Here is a 16,065-nt window from a genome sequence, read left to right on the forward strand (position 1 = left end):
GGCAGGGAAGCTGCTACTCACTTTCCTCCTGCTCTCCGCAGCCAGGTCAGACATGACCCGGCAACGGAGCTGCTGCAGCTGGGTGCCCCTCGCCACGGCTGAGGAGGGCTATCTGCCGCCGGGCGCGAGGTGTGCCGCCCACTCACCTGCCATTTTGTCACCCCCCTCAGTCATTACACCTGGGGTGGACCACACCCACCTCACCCCTTCCTACGCCTCTGATGGTCCAAAACCAGTTTGAAGTCCATATTGTGATACCGGTATCAGGTTTTGACCTGGCAAGATATCATGAATCATGATGTGTGTTAGGGCTGGGTGATATATTATCCCAAACCCAGGTTTCATAATTTTTGACCTGGCAATATATTGCGCATCGTGGTGTGTGCGGTGCAAAAATCACAATGTGGTGAAACCCATGAAATCAGCCCATGCCTCTACATAGCTCCATCCTTATTTCAGACATTACATCGGTATATCGTGATGTTTAGCTGGTGATATATCGCAACGTTGAAAACCACAGGTATCACCCGGCCTTATTCCTGAGCTCTCCCTTTCTCCAGGCCAGGAACAGACAATGAGTCAATTGCTCCCAAAATAGGTCAGCCAGGGCCCTCTCAAAGGCATTCAATTCACCCAGGTCTTCGCTGCTCCAACTGCTTCAGGTTCCTTTGTGCTTCCTCCACAGAAAGGAGGACCAGCACTCACTGATTTTATGGCCACCAGGTCAGTTTGTGACCAAGGTGAGATGGGAACACCAGAACATACCTATAATAGGAAGCTGCCTTATGACAAGTCAGACTTCTTGGACCATCTAGCTCAGCACTGTCCACACTGATTGACAGCAGCTCCTCAGAGTCTCAGGCAACTTCTCCTGCGTGGAAGTGCCAGAGACCAAAACTGGGACCTCCTGCATGCAAACAGATATTCTACCCTTCTCTTAAGGATGTAGCAGCTTGTACTCTTTGCAACAACACCGTGTTTTGAGGACACCACCACCCCTCCCCACGTTGGTGTTTATAAACCACCAAGTCTCCCAGATAAAAGGCTCCAGTCTCCAGCAGACAACAGACAACAACTCCTGGCATTCATTTTATTTCAACACAAACCAAAAACTGGGGGAGGGAAGAGAAGTTCACATTCCTATGCAACTGAATTTCTCATCAGTCGAGGCAAGTGGGTCACTCTCCTCTACCGGAGGCAGCAGTGGCTACTGATAGCCTGCTAATCTAAGGATGGTAGGGTATCGCGACCGATGCGCCATGCATTTCTGCCTGTCAATAAAGATGCTGTTGGCCTTCACAGCAATCTCCTTCTCGAGATGCATCCGAGAGTCTTCAAGGTTGCGCAGAGCCTGCTCTGACTCTAGAAGTTTCTTCTTGAGAGCCTCAATGGACGCTGTCAGTTCTTCGATTTCACTGACCAGCCTGGATAGTGTGAAACAGAGCAACAGATGTCAGAGGTGCAGAGATTAATTTTCTTTTAAAGAAAAAAAGGTTGGGCTGGAGAAGCGGGTGGTCCAGCCTGCCTAGAAACCACACAAAACCACACATTTATTTCACAAAATTTATATGCTGCTTGACTGTCATAAAACCACGATGCAGTTTTCAGAAAGAGTAAAACAAAAAAATTACAGTGAAGGGTTCTGCCTGATGTCCACAGGCAGGGAGTGAAGACGCTGCCACACTAAAAAAATAAAAAATCTATTTCCTACAAGTGCAGAATGAGTATTATGTGGTTCCTGTAACAGCGTCAGTTTCACAGATTGAAGCAGCTAAGTGGGAATATATGTGAATAAGGCAATCTTTTTCTTTTCTTTTTTCCAGAGCTGTTAATAATGCTTCTTCTTTAAAAAAAATAATTCACTTTTACACATCAAACAAAAAAAGAAAACAACTATCCATCACCACAAGGAGAAAGAAGAGGGGGGGAAAGGAAAGAAAACTTGATACATCAACTAATATTCTCCAAATATTGAAATAATTATCGTCTTTTTCTGTCGACCAGACTTTCCATCTACTCCCCACCTCAAATTCTCATTGTTTATACACTGCCAAAAGTTCTATTAAAGTTTGATCATCTTTGATCTTATCTTTTGTCTTATCTTTTACATCATACTTAAAACTACTGCTGAAATTATTCGAAGGCTGCAACTGACCTTCAACTACAATTGTTATTTTTCAAATAGGTTTTAAAGACTTACCAACTTGAAGTAAATACCTGTTTTGGTTTGTTTTTTTTATTTTCTCTGACAAGCTATCTAGTTCCGCATATTTGGCCAATTTTTGAGTCCATTCTTATCTCAACGGAACTTTGTCACTCTTCCAAGTTGTTAAGGGCTTTATATAGCAATAACAACAACTTGGACAGATAGTAAATGCCTGTCTCTATGCTAACAGGGTCTCACTCCTGTCAGCAATTTGTGCCATAGCATTCTAGGCTAGCTATAGTTTCTGGATCAAGTGCAAGGGACACCCCACATAAAAGTGCATTGGAGTAATCCAGTCTCACATGAAAGAGGAATCCTCTTCATCCAAAGCAGGAGCTTCAGATCTAGACTGGTCAGCAGTTCTCCTTGCCTTCATTTGCATTTGCCTCTGGACTAAAACCAGCCTATATCGTTTATGGCTCACACAAAATCAATTTAGTAAGACGGGGAATGAGAATTGTGAGTCATTTTTGCATGTCTAGCAAACATCTTCTAAGTCTCTCCTTAGAGCCGTTCCATGCCTGTTTCTAATTTAGAAGACCGGCAGGTGAAAAGGCATCAAGCAATTTCAGCCTTTTCTTCACTCTTTTTTCCCCTCTCGTGTGTTTGTTTTGTACAAACATGTTGGTGACGGAAGACGTACAGTGTTGACAGTCCCCCTTCCCCACCGTCAAACATGTTTGCAAGGTGATAAATGCCCACTTTGTTACTTCTGCACTCAAGAGTTGTAGATAACCTTTCTGCTGTAATGACAGGCCGCAATTAGAAGCGCTGCGGTGAAAAGATCGTGTATGTGTGTAGGTTTTTAAAGGATGTATTAGTAATATGTTGCAACTTGGAATCAATCTGTTCTGTACAATCCTGTACCCTAAGTACAGTGTACAGTCTGTCCCCTTGTCCCTCGAGTACCTTTCTGCAAGTGAGTCTGCTAACCAGAACTTAAGAGGAACTGTTAGAATTCTGTCTCACTCACACAAAACTACCACAAAGACAGCATCTTAAAAAGCAGATACATCACCTTGCCAACAAAGGTCCATATAGTTAAAGCTATAGTTTTCCCAGTAGTGATGTATGGAAGTGAGAGCTGGACCATAAAGAAGGCTGATCGCTGAAGAATTGATGCTTTTGAATTATGGTGCTGGAGGAGACTCTTGAGAGTCCCATGGACTGCAAGAAGATCAAACCTATCCATTCTGAAGGAAATCAGCCCTGAGTGCTCACTGGAAAGACAGATCCTGAAGCTGAGGCTCCAATACTTTGGCCACCTCATGAGAAGAGAAGACTCCCTGGAAAAGACCCTGATGTTGGGAAAGATGGAGGGCACAAGGAGAAGGGGACGACAGAGGACGAAATGGTTGGATAGTGTTCTCGAAGCTACCAGCATGAGTTTGACCAAACTGTGGGAGGCAGTAGAAGACAGGAGTGCCTGGCGTGCTCTGGTCCATGGGGTCACGAAGAGTCGGACACGACTAAACGGCTAAACAACAACAAACAGAGAGATAGGCCCACGCAGATCAGTTTCCTGGTAGCATCTATGCTGCTTATATAACCAGGTGTAGTGTCTGTGTATCAAAGACCTGTTACTATTTCTTCAGCAGGGTCCCAACAAAGTCCCCGTCTCCAATATCCTAGAACCACTCAACCAGCATGAAGATGACTTTCCCCCCTTTGTGCTGACAAGAGCCAATCAGAGTAAAGGAGGTGAGTCAGCCTCTGAGGATTGGCTCCTAGGGTCCTTCTGGAGAAGATGCGCGGGAAGAACACCAAAGAGTTCTTATTCTGTAAGCTCCAAAACTAAGTGTTTAGGAACACTGGTGACAAAAGGGACTGGTGTGCAGGTTCTGTTACGTACAATGGAACTTCAAGGAAAATTAAGTCATTCCAAAAGGATGTATTGGAGCACTCCGAATCATTTGCCCACGTATAGGCACAGAAACTAGTAGATCTAGCTAAAGGGCAACACATGGAGATCTGAATAGAACATTGCAATGCCTTCAAAGTTCTTACCATTGTATATTTTTAATATTAATATGAATTCTTAGAAGGGGCTGTGAGGATGAGTGGCTGCAATGATCATGAAGGGATCCCGTATTCTTAATTTGCCGCTACACCATTCCATGTAACATCTGAATCAAGCTGGATAGTGAGTGGCCCATCCTTGGACCTGATCTTCTTGGGCAGTTTGAGAGCCAATGCATTTTGCTCCATCAAACGACACCAAAGGAGGCCATGGTTTGATTTAAGGTAGAGCTGCATGCATTACAGGGATTTCAAAGGCGGAATTGATGTCCAGGGAGGATTTCTGAAAGGCGGTGCTTTTGGTGTTTTTGTAATAAATTTAAAAAACTATTAAAAAATGGGGTCACCCCACTCTGCAACTCCATCCCAGTCCTCCCCTTCAGAGCTGCTATTCATCATGGCTGGCCAGCAAAGCAAAAGTGCTTGAAATGAAATCGAATGAATCTGTTTTTGGCCTCTTTCATATTTTTACCCACAATTCCATTCTGCCCTATATCCACAATAAACTATGAATTATTTTAAACCTATCAGCATATTTTTTGAAAAATAGTCAAAATATGTGTTAGTGTATTTTCTCTCCAAATGAGCTTTTACTATTCTCTCTCTAAAAGAAATGTTTTTAATGGGCTCCCCCCCCCTTGATGTATATTTCATAGAATCATAGAATCATAGAATCATAGAGTTGGAAGAGACCACAAGGGCCATCGAGTCCAACCCCCTGCCAAGCAGGAAACACCATCAGAGCACTCCTGACATATGGTTGTCAAGCCTCTGCTTAAAGACCTCCAAAGAAGGAGACTCCACCACACTCCTTGGCAGCAAATTCCACTGTCGAACAGCTCTTACTGTCAGGAAGTTCTTCCTAATGTTTAGGTGGAATCTTTTTTCTTGTAGTTTGGAACCATTGCTCCGTGTCCGCTTCTCTGGAGCAGCAGAAAACAACCTTTCTCCCTCCTCTATGTGACATCCTTTTATATATTTGAACATGGCTATCATATCACCCCTTAACCTCCTCTTCTCCAGGCTAAACATGCCCAGCTCCCTTAGCCGTTCTTCATAAGGCATCGTTTCCAGGCCTTTGACCATTTTGGTTGCCCTCCTCTGGACACGTTCCAGTTTGTCAGTGTCCTTCTTGAACTGTGGTGCCCAGAACTGGACACAGTACTCCAGGTGAGGTCTGACCAGAGCAGAATACAGTGGCACTATTACTTCCCTTGATCTAGATGCAATACTCCTATTGATGCAGCCCAGAATTGCATTGGCTTTTTTAGCTGCCGCGTCACACTGTTGGCTCATGTCAAGTTTGTGGTCAACCAAGACTCCTAGATCCTTTTCACATGTACTGCTCTCAAGCCAGGTGTCACCCATCTTGTATTTAAAGGCATTTTTTCCAGAATTCATGTTTAAATGCATATTTTCTCTGAAAATGGGACTTAAAATTCATATCTCTCCCATATACACATTTTTCTTGCAAAAAGGAATATTTAAGTTGCTGAGAATCATGTTACCACATTCAGAGAAGTGCAAGATCTGCTGGGTAATTCTATTCCAACGTGCACATTAGGTTAGTGAAAATTAGGTTATTTCACAGAAAAACTAGCACAGATTTTTTTTTTAAAAAAATCCTTCAAGCCCCACCCCCACCCCAGCTGGAACAACACTTACCTAAACTGGGCAGTGTCTCTGCAGAGATCCACATTGGGCCTGAATGAACGGTCATAGAGCCTCGTCTGAGCTACCTTGAGTGGCGTTTCCTTGTCTTTAATAGCTTGCTTGAGAGCTTCAATGTTGTGCTCTTGATCGCCAATTTCCTTAAGAGTCTGTTTTAAAATAATTAAAATAAATAATAATCATTTTATTATTTATACACCACCCATCTGGCTGCGTTTCCCCAGCCACTCCTGGCGGCTTCCAGCACATATGCAGAAAGGGAAGGGGGACGCTTTAGAAATACTTTGGGGCATGTTTAGATTCCAAGTCTTTTATACACAAAGTACCATATTTTTCCGCGTATAACACCCCCCCGTATATAAGATGACCCCTATTTGGGGGGACTCCAAATTAAGGGAATGGGGGGGGGGGATTGCCAAGAGTTCTTGAGCTTTTTTGGGGGGGATTGCAGACAATCGCTCACCCATCTGACTGCCGCTGCCAATTGCACACCTGGCCGAAGCCGCTATTGGCATGCCCACTCGTCGCCAGCAGCTGCAAATTGCCCAAACAATTGCCACCGCAGCAGCCAATTGCCAGCAGGCCTTGCCACAGCCACCTATCACCCGCCCAAATGCCACTGACAATCTCCTGCTCGTGGCGGACACGAATCGCCCGTCCCCCTCTGCACTATCCGTGTGTAAGATGACCCTCTCGTCTTAAACACAGAAAAGTACGGTAAATCTGCTTGCAGGATCCTGTTATGCAAAGGGTGGTGTTGGTGATAAGTCAGTGCTGGAGACAGAGTCAATGCTTCAATGAGAGAAGCTGTTCTGAAAACAAGGAGGATACCGCAACCCTTCAAATGGAAACTACCCGGTAATTTGCAGGTGTAAAGTGCACTGGCTGTAGCTTTGTCAGTGGCCTGGTTCTCACCTAACACTAAACCACAGGTTGCCAACATGCCCACTACCGCCTCCTATGGTGCCCACTGGGGACCCCCACCTCCCAGGAGAAATTTTGCTCAACTTGCCCAAACACTTATTTTCTTCCCTCCAATCTCCTGTGTTTCTCCTCATTTGAATCTCCCTTGAGGTGAATGCTGGATGGAGAGCAGGGGGCAAGTCAACTCTACCGTAGAGCAATATGCTCCTGGCCGGAGACCAAGACAAAGGACGGGGGTGGAGCAATAAATATCAATTTTACCTTTGTACAGTAGGCTAGTTTCCACACACACACACACACACACTCTCTCCATCCTTCATCAAAGCAAGCAAGGGGCATTATGGGAGTTCAACGGCACTAATTCCAGCCAAGCAAAAACACTCAAGGAGGATGTGAAGCAGGCCCAGTGAGGGCCTGTGGCCTAGGGACAGTTCTACGGGCCACATTGAGGCCTTAGGTTTCCTAGCCCTGCTTTACGGCATGCCTGGCCTAGTGTCAAGGGCCGGCCTAGCCAGGTATCTGTCAAGCTGCCACTGTCAATGTCATACCCTCCAACAGATCTTACTGTCTGTGCTCCCGTGTGAGATCACAGAGCCCAAAGGACACGCTTTTTCTGGGACTCAAAAACTCATGTTCTTGAAACAAGATTGGGGGGCAAGATCTCGCTAAATCGTGCAAGATCATGGCGCCCAAAATGGCTGTGCTCTCACAGCGGGGGAAACAGGATGTCCTCGTTTTTCCCCGGGACACTTGTAGGGCATGTCTCCCCCTGAAGAAGTAGATTCACTGAGGGAAGCCCCTTGCTCAAGCAACCCCTCCCCAAACCCAGTGCTGATATTTGGAGTGGACCAATCCAGGAAGCTTCTCCCGCTCTGGGCCGCAGCAAGGGGGCCGCGTACTTTCTTCAGGTGGTGCTCCAGTTTGTGCTTGGCATCCTCCAGCACCTCCAACTGCTGGGCAAAGGCGTCGTTCACCCGGTTGCACTGCATGCGGAGGTCCTCAGCCGTGTCGCGGAGGATGTTGTCGATCAGGGCACGGAGATTGATGGACGCCAGCTTCTCTCGCTCGGCCCGGTAGATGTTGTCATGGCTGTGCTTGGCCCACGTCTCAGGCGTGGAAGCGCTGTGGCATGGGCCCCGGGGAGGAGCGGCGAGAGCAGGAGGAGATTGGAAACAAAACAGTGAGCGTCACAACGTCCGCCATCTCCAAACGGGGCTAGGGGATGTTTTGTCAGACTGAGGGCCATGTTCCCTTCTTGTGGGGAGCGGGAATGCCACATGGCAGTGGTGGGCGGGGCCCAAACCAAACGTGGGCAGAGGAAATGATGCAAACATTGCTTATGTATAGTAGGCTAGCTTCTACACAGATGCAAACAGAGCTGTCTCTCCTCAGGTATCCTCAAGGTTCAAAGACACATTCCAGCCTGCCAAAAATCAAGGAGGCCTGAGGAGATTTCCAAGGGCCAGACAGAGAAGTTCAGAGGGTGGCATTTGGGCCCCACTCCTGGACTGCAAGTAAAAGATAAAAAAGGTAAAGGAGCCCTGGACAGTTAAGTCCAGTCAAAGGTGACTATGGGGTTGTGGCACTCATCTCGCTTTCAGGCCGAGGCATTTGTCCACAGACAGCTTTCTGGGTCATGTGGCCAGCAGAACTAAACCGCTTCTGGAGCAACGGAACACCGTGACGGAAGCCAGAGTGCATAGAAATGCCATTTACCTTCCCTCCACAACGGTACCTATTTATCTACTTGCACTGACATGTTTTCGAACTGCTAGGTTGGCAGGAGCTGGGACGGAGCAATGGGAGCTCACCCCATCACGGGGATTCGAACCGCCAACCTTCTGATCAGCAAGCCCAAGAGGCTCAGTGGTTTAGACCACAGCGCCACCTGAGTCCCATCTTTGGGACTGCATCTATCTGGACTGCATCTATGGGGGATTCACATTTAAAATACTATCTATGGATCTGCTCACCTCACCAGGGATGGAGACGATGTGTTGGGTAAATTGTTGGATTTTGGGGAGACCCAGGTTCTAATCTCTACTCAAGCTGTGAAGGTCACTGGGCGGCCTTCGTCCTGTAGAGGTTAGTCCATTGGGACGAGTGGGCCCAGCAACCTCAGCCTGCCTTTAGCCAGCCCCGCCCCCACCTTTCTTACTTGCAACCAGTTCAGTGGGGCAGCCCTCCCTATCAGCTTCCTCTTTAGCATTGTACAACTCAACAGAGGGGATAGTTACAAAACAAGAATTAGTTGGCTCTGCCTGTCATCAGCTTTGGAGCCAACTGCTGTTGGTCTCCTGGCCTTCCCTCCTACCAGTGGGCGCCAGCGGCCAATGCAAGTATCTCTCAAACATACAAATGGTGACACCTAAGGGTGGATACAATGGGTTCCTTACTCTGTGCCGCCTTCCTTCCCAGGTGTAGCTGATCCAGAGGTTCTCACCTGTCCTCGAACCTCGATGTGCTTGGATGGAACTGGATGTTCGTGCTCTGGTTATTGTACCTCCCACATTTCTCGTCAATGTTGTAAGTTTCAACTTTGTCAGACCAGTCCATTTCACAGATCTCCTTGTGATCTCGATTTAATCTGCAGAATCAAACACCGCAAGCCTCAGAATGGAGGGGGGCCTTGAAAGCACACTCCTTCCCCACCATTCACCTTTGTTTTGTGGGCAAAATGCAACCTACACACCCAATTTTAGTCAGCCCAAGAGAACCGTGTGAGGTTCAGTTCCTCAGAGATTTGTGTTTCAGAGAGCAGCCTGTCTAAATAGGTACTGAATGTCTAACAGCAGCCTTGCCCAGCCTAGCATCTCTCCAGATGTTTCGGACTACTGATCCCATCAGCCCCAGACAGTGCTGCCGTGTTTTGGGTTACAACTCCCATCAGCCCCAGCCAGCATGGCTGAGCTTCCAGAATTGTATTCCCATACCTTCCAATAAGAGACCCAGAATTACGAAAGCCAATCCCTTAGCTTTGATCCCCTGCCTCCAAGTTCAGGGAGGCGGATGAGCCGGCCATTGTCCCAAATGGCGGTGGCAGATGCAAGGGAGCATCCTGTTGTCTCTCCATGGCTGCTGCTGCTGCTGCCACCCTCCTCCCTTGGGCAGCTTATAGTGGTTGTTGAAGAGCAGGCGAGGAGAAGAGGCTGCTGCCGCCAAGGCCCAGACCTACACAATGTGTTGGCTCTGAGGGGCAGGCAGAGGGGCAGGACCACCCTAGGTAGGAAGAAAGGTGGAGCAGAGCAGAGTGCAAGGAGTCTTGATTTTTTTTACTTAAAAAAAAAATGTGCATCCGCATTTAATCTTGCCCCTTTCTAAAATGTATTTCTTGGTGTGTGATCTTCTTTTTGCAACTCTACCAAAGAATTAAATAAGATAAAATGGAGATGAAGAGGTTTTCTCAGTATGGTGGATGACATATGTGCTGTGTCCCATTGGTGTTGCGTGCTGGTGGCCCTCACCCATCTTCTGATAGGAAATGCTCAGAGGGAGAACACAAAATGGAGGAGTTTGGATTTGATATCCCGCTTTATCACCACCCTAAGGACTCTCATAGCGGCTAACAGTCTCCTTTCCCTTCCTCCACCACAACAAACACTCTGTGAGGTGAGATGCGAACCCGGTTCCCCAGATTACAAGTCCACTCCTCTTAACCACTACACCATACTGGCTGGTCAGTTGGGGAGAGAGTAAGAAATGCCCTTATTTTCATTTAAGGGATGTATTCCCCAAGGCCTCTGCAGGACACCAGAATGGTGAAGGCTACCTAACAGCCTGAAAATTTTGGAGAGGCCTGAGATTTGCAGTACCTTATTTCAGGAGCAAATGGTTCGACACCTCAATAAAAAGACCAGTTCTAGGAAAAACCCTTCCATTTAGATCCCCATGGGAAAATTTGCTATTCACATTTAGATTTGACTGTTGTATTCGAATCCCAGTGAATATTCAAAAAAGGCCCTTTCCTTCCATCTCTCCATATGACACCTGGTGGCAGTTCCAACCGAGAAGTACGAGCCATCAGCCTTAACATTACGTTATGCAATGCTGAGAACATTTCAGACTGAAACGCTCATCCAAGAGCAAAATCCATCCTTGACACACGCTCAAGTGAGTGCAATTAAAAGTAATTAGAACATAATTTGAGAAAGGCAAATCAAGTAATTCAGGGTGCACATCAAGATCTCACTTTATATAAAAATTAGAGACAGTCGTATTTGCCAAGAATGTTAGAAATGTTAAAAAAGGTGTATGGCAGGTGCAAAATGTTAAAAAAGGTGTATGGCAGGTGCAAAATGAGGCAGAGTTTTTTTTATTCTGCCAACAAGGGGAACCTGTGACCCTCCTGGTGGCTAGACTGCATCTCCCATCATCCCCAATCATTGGCCAGGCTAGCTGCAGCTGATGGGAGCTGTAGTCCAACAACATCAGGAGGGCCACAGGTTCCCTGCAGACTTATTTGCAAGGCAAACCCAGACATTTGTGCTATGGGACAAAGGAATTATGCAGCTTAGGAGACCAGAAACCACCAATTCTGCTTCAAGTTTCTAGTTCTTTGCATTTTTCCAGGATGTCCAAAGGGGGAGCTGTGTTCTTTCCTCCTGCAGTGCTACACACAAGCTTCATATATTTTACTGCAGTGGGAGAGGGACACAGGCTCTGCCGTGGATGTTACAAGCAAGCGTGGGGGACAGGAAGCTTCAATCGTGGATGATATTCTTCCCCGAAACCATCCCTTTCCATATTATCCAAAGCAGTTCTGCAGCTTGCCTGTGTGTATTCTTGTTTCTTAGTTCATAGTGCCATCTGGTGGCAACTATAAGAACACATTTTCCCTGTAAAAAGATACACAGTATTTATTATAAAGGAAATCGAACATCAGGATGGGGCTAGTTTTGGCTCAGTTTGGTAGCCAGCCAAAACTATGCTCTTACCATGAACTTATCCACAGCTCCAGAAGGAGAGGGACAAGGTCATCAGGCATTACACTAAGCTGAAGACCCCGGGGACGTAGGAACACAGCCAGCTCAGAAGGAACTGGGCTTTGTACACTTGATACCAGCATCCCTTAATTTCTGAAATAACCCTGTATTTCACAGGCAGCCAAGGGGGATATGATCCTCCTTTCACTGTTCTGTACAACAGCCAGGCAGCTGCATTCTGCAACAGCAGCAGCTACCAGGCTGCTTCCAAGGGCAGCTCCGTGAAGATTAGATTGCAGCAGTCCAGACAGGTTATTCATACATGAATCCCTGAAGCAAGTCTACTGTGGTCTACTAAAAAGTCTCATGCCAATCAATGATACAATGAACCATTAATCTCCTAGGACTCTGGTAACAAGGCTTGCAGCCTGCAGCCCGAAGCTGTTCTAGCTTCGGGAAGGCTGCGCAAAGCCTCCGCAGGGCAGTGGGGTGAAGGCACCCCGCTGCCCTGCGAAGGCTTGAAAGGCTGTCCCCGAAGCCAAAACAGTGAGACGGGGCGCTGCGCAGCCCTCCATCTCGCTGTTCTAGCTTCAGGATGGCTGCGCAAAGCCTCCGCAGGACAGCGGGGTGAAGGCACCCTGCTGCCCAGTGGAGGCTTGAAAGGCTGTCCCCGAAGCCTCAAGCCTTTGGAGTGCAGCTGAGCTCCAAAGACTTCAGGGATCTTTGAGGCTGGCAGTGGGCGAAAGCAGCGCTTCCCACCTCCAGCCCCACAAGCTCGGGGGGCAGCGGCAAGGCTGCACGCAGTCTTTGCGCTGTTCCCTGACCTGGTCTTGAACACACCTTGTTTTGGAGGGGGAGAACGGGGGGGGGGGAATTCCTGTTCTCCCCCTCCTATGGTCCGGTGCGTCCTGTAGAGGGAAAAACACGGTAGATTTGTCTTGTTGTTATCATTGTTTTATCATCCCAGTCACAACCATTTGCAAAGCAGTTCACACACTTATTAGTTAATTAGTTCAATTCTACGCCCACCTTGCTTCTATCATGAATTGAAAGGTGGTGTGTGTGTGTGTGTGTGTGTGTGTGTGTGTGTGTCTGTCTGTCTGTCTGTCTGTCTGTCTGTCTGTCTGTCTGTCTGTCTCCCATTTGGTCTCCCATCTAGACAGTGACCAGACTCAGAGCTGCTTAGCTTCAGAATGCTGGCTGGGCTGTGCATCACCAGGCTCTGCATAGGGGCACATGATACCAAAGTTACAAGACATCAGTTCACACATACCACCCTCTGCAGAGTGCAATGCTTTGATTTTCCTCCCGATCGATCACATGTTACACCAGGACTAGGTTCAAGAGTTAGTTAGAACACCAGCAACCCACAACAGTGGAAAGGGATCTTACTGGATCTGATTAATAGCTTGCTTCAGAGTTCGCTTCAGTAGCTCCTGGATGTTTCTGATGAGCTCGGCTTCCTAGATAAAAGCAGTAGAGAGATTAGCAGCTGGCTGGGGCTGCTGGGAGTTGTAGTCCAAATCCCCTGGAAGGCACCAGGTCGGGGGAGGCTGTCTTATAGGAACTGCCCAATCTTCTTCTCTGGGTGCCCCAAACTTCCAAAGGTTATGCAATAGCCATTCCAGTTTGGGCATCCAGTGCCCTCCTCCCAACCAGGCACCAACTTGAGTGTCTTTTAGATATCATATTAAGGCTATTGTATTCTCCAAAGCTGAACCGTGCTCCTTCTGTTTTTCACTTGATTTTGTATGGAGAAATAAGGTGCATTCAGCCACAGGAAATAATTGCATTAGTTTTCCTGATTACAGTGGTACCTCAGGTTAAGTACTTAATTCATTCCGGAGGTCCGTACTTAACCTGAAACTGTTCTTAACCTGAAGCACCACTTTAGCTAATGGGGCCTCCTGCTGCCGCAGCGCTGCCGGAGCCCGATTTCTGTTCTTATCCTGAAGCAAAGTTCTTAACCTGAAGCACTATTTCTAGGTTAGTGGAGTCTGTAACCTGAAGCGTATGTAACCTGAGGTACCACTGTATAATGCTAGCCCTTCTGTCCCATTTCCTAATGTTCCTTCCACACTGCAGTGACTGCTGTGTGGTAGAACTGTGGCTTTTTGACCAATATGCCAGCATTTTGCGCCAATTTTCATTCACACCAGTGGGTGTGGTGTGGCACAATAAAAAATATCATTGGCAAGATTGCTGCTCCCCCAACTTTTCTGCACATGCCTCCATCTCTCCCCGCCCCCCCAGAGGACAAAAGCACTTCAGGAGTGGCAACAGGGCCTGCCCTAAACCACAACCCTTGTGACATGCCCCCCCAAGCCCTGGACCAACCTGGCAGTGGGCCAGATAACATGCGGATCTGGGAATGGGGGGGTCACTTCTCTTCCAGACACAGTGCTTCCCATAGGCAGGTTTTAAATGCATACACACTGGTTTCCATTTGACTGGCAGCATCTCTCTAGGGTGTCAGGCAGGGAATCTCTCCCAGCCTCACCTGGAGATGCCAAGGACTGAACCTGGGACTTTTTAAAGCTTTGGCTGCTTCCTGTTAGGGACATGGGATATATAACCTTACATCAAGTCAGACCATCAGTCCATCTAGCTTAGTGTTGTTTCCACTGACTGGTAGCAGTTCTCCAGGGGTTCAGACAGGAAGCCTACCTTCCTGAAGATGCAAAGCAGGTGCTCTTCAACTGAGCTGTGATGCTCCCCCAAAAGAAATGAGGCCACAACAGCATTGCCCCTTGAGAGCCAGTGTGGTGTAGTGCTTAGAGTGATTGCAAGTGACAGATCAGGGGGAAGCGGTCCCTCATGTCCAGAGCCCAGAATGAATAAGGAAATGTCCTACCTTGAGCAACTCCACCTCCACCTGGTCCCTCACCAGATCGGGAGGCTGCCGGCGCTCGCGGCACTGCAGGTTGTCTGTGGCGATGCTGTACGGGATCTCAGTAGCGTCAAGGGCCCTCTCCAGGCGCAGCTTCTGGGCTGCCAGCAAGTTCGTCTCCTCCGTGAGGTCTTCAATCTCCCTCTGGAGCTCTGACTTCCAGAAGTGGATGTCCTGGAGGCGTTCGCCTACCTTAACGGTGGAGTCCTCCTGGGTGCGCTGGGCCAGCTCCGCCGTGAAGGCAGCCACATTCTGGGACTCGAGGCGGACTCGCTCCGAGTGGTCGCGGTCAGCAAAGGCTTCATGGTACCGGGTGTAGTTGTGCTGGTGCCATTCCTCTGGCAGGTACTTGGCCGTGCGGAAGCCAGCGGTGGCCAAACCACTGGAGGAATCGGGGCCGGTGTTCAGCGCCGGCTCGTAGACCTTCATGGGCAGCTCGCAAACAGGGATGGTCTGAGGAGCCGGCTCCTTGGTCAGGAGGATACCAGGGTGAGACATGGTGCCAGTAACTCTTCAGGCCAACCACGGGTCCAAGAGAACTCCACAAAGAGGATTCCCCCAGCCAGGAAAGTCCACAGGCTCACTGGGGATGCTCACCTACTACGAGAAAACTGTAAAGCCTTGCTGAGGCTCCGTGTTGTCCTGTTGCCCGTGGTGACGCCTGAAGCCAATGAGCCACGTGGGGAATGTTCCATTAGGCCTGACACAGCTTCTTGTCGCCTAGGGAGACTGCAGCGAGCCAATGGGGCGACAGGGCTGGGAATATCATTTGCAAAAGGAAGGATTCTGGAGCTGAGCCCCCAGTGCACTAATCAATGTGGCTACAAATTGCCCTGTTAGTAAAATCAAAAATATAGCAGCATCATAATTATTTCAGCTTTGTTTTTCCTTGTGCTGCAATTACAATAGGGCTTCCCACTGTTGTCCTCAATTGCTTTGCAATTGTTTTAGTCAATTTTTTGTTCTTGCTTAATTTCATCTTACAAAACCCTCCCCCTGGAATTAATTTTAATCAAAGGGAAGTATTTAAAAAAATAGATCTTGTCTCAAGGCTCTGAACTCACAGGAGATCTTAGGCAAGCAGTGGGGGAACTTTCTCAACCTAGACCCTTCTGAGGGGCACGTGTCCGTGGCAAAAAAAAAGGTGAAGCATCAACTCATAGAATCAGAGCTGGACATCAAGTGAGCAGCAGCTGTAGCTCATGATGAAACTGAGGTGGGGAAGACAAAGCTGTCATAGTTTACAGCTGTCTCAGGGCCTAGAAACATCAAGCCCAGGGTCAGATGTGTTCCTCCAGGCCCCTTTATCTGTCTCCTGGGAGGTATAGGCCACATCCCTCATGGCTTTGCCTGGCTGCACTATGCCACTGAAATGTAAGGAAACCCTTGCTTGCATGCATCAAATGATGCATTTGCGGGAGATGGGGATGTAA

At 47.9% G+C, this 16,065-nt stretch overlaps 1 protein-coding gene across 1 annotated transcript; it reads right to left on the bottom strand.

The window, feature by feature from the left end:
- Positions 1-1,066: 1,066 nt before the first annotated feature.
- Positions 1,067-15,283, bottom strand: TEKT4 (tektin 4). Its single transcript, XM_081840319.1, has 6 exons — positions 14,597-15,283; positions 13,135-13,205; positions 9,264-9,407; positions 7,720-7,942; positions 5,891-6,045; positions 1,067-1,424 (listed from the first exon to the last, which is right to left on the bottom strand). Exons 1-6 carry the CDS (start codon positions 15,128-15,130, stop codon positions 1,208-1,210), a joined length of 1,344 nt encoding a protein of 447 aa, XP_081696445.1. The 5' UTR covers positions 15,131-15,283; the 3' UTR covers positions 1,067-1,207.
- Positions 15,284-16,065: the final 782 nt, after the last annotated feature.

This window comes from Podarcis erhardii, assembly GCF_964252035.2.
Source record: "Podarcis erhardii genome assembly, chromosome: 14".
NCBI lineage: Eukaryota > Metazoa > Chordata > Lepidosauria > Squamata > Lacertidae > Podarcis > Podarcis erhardii.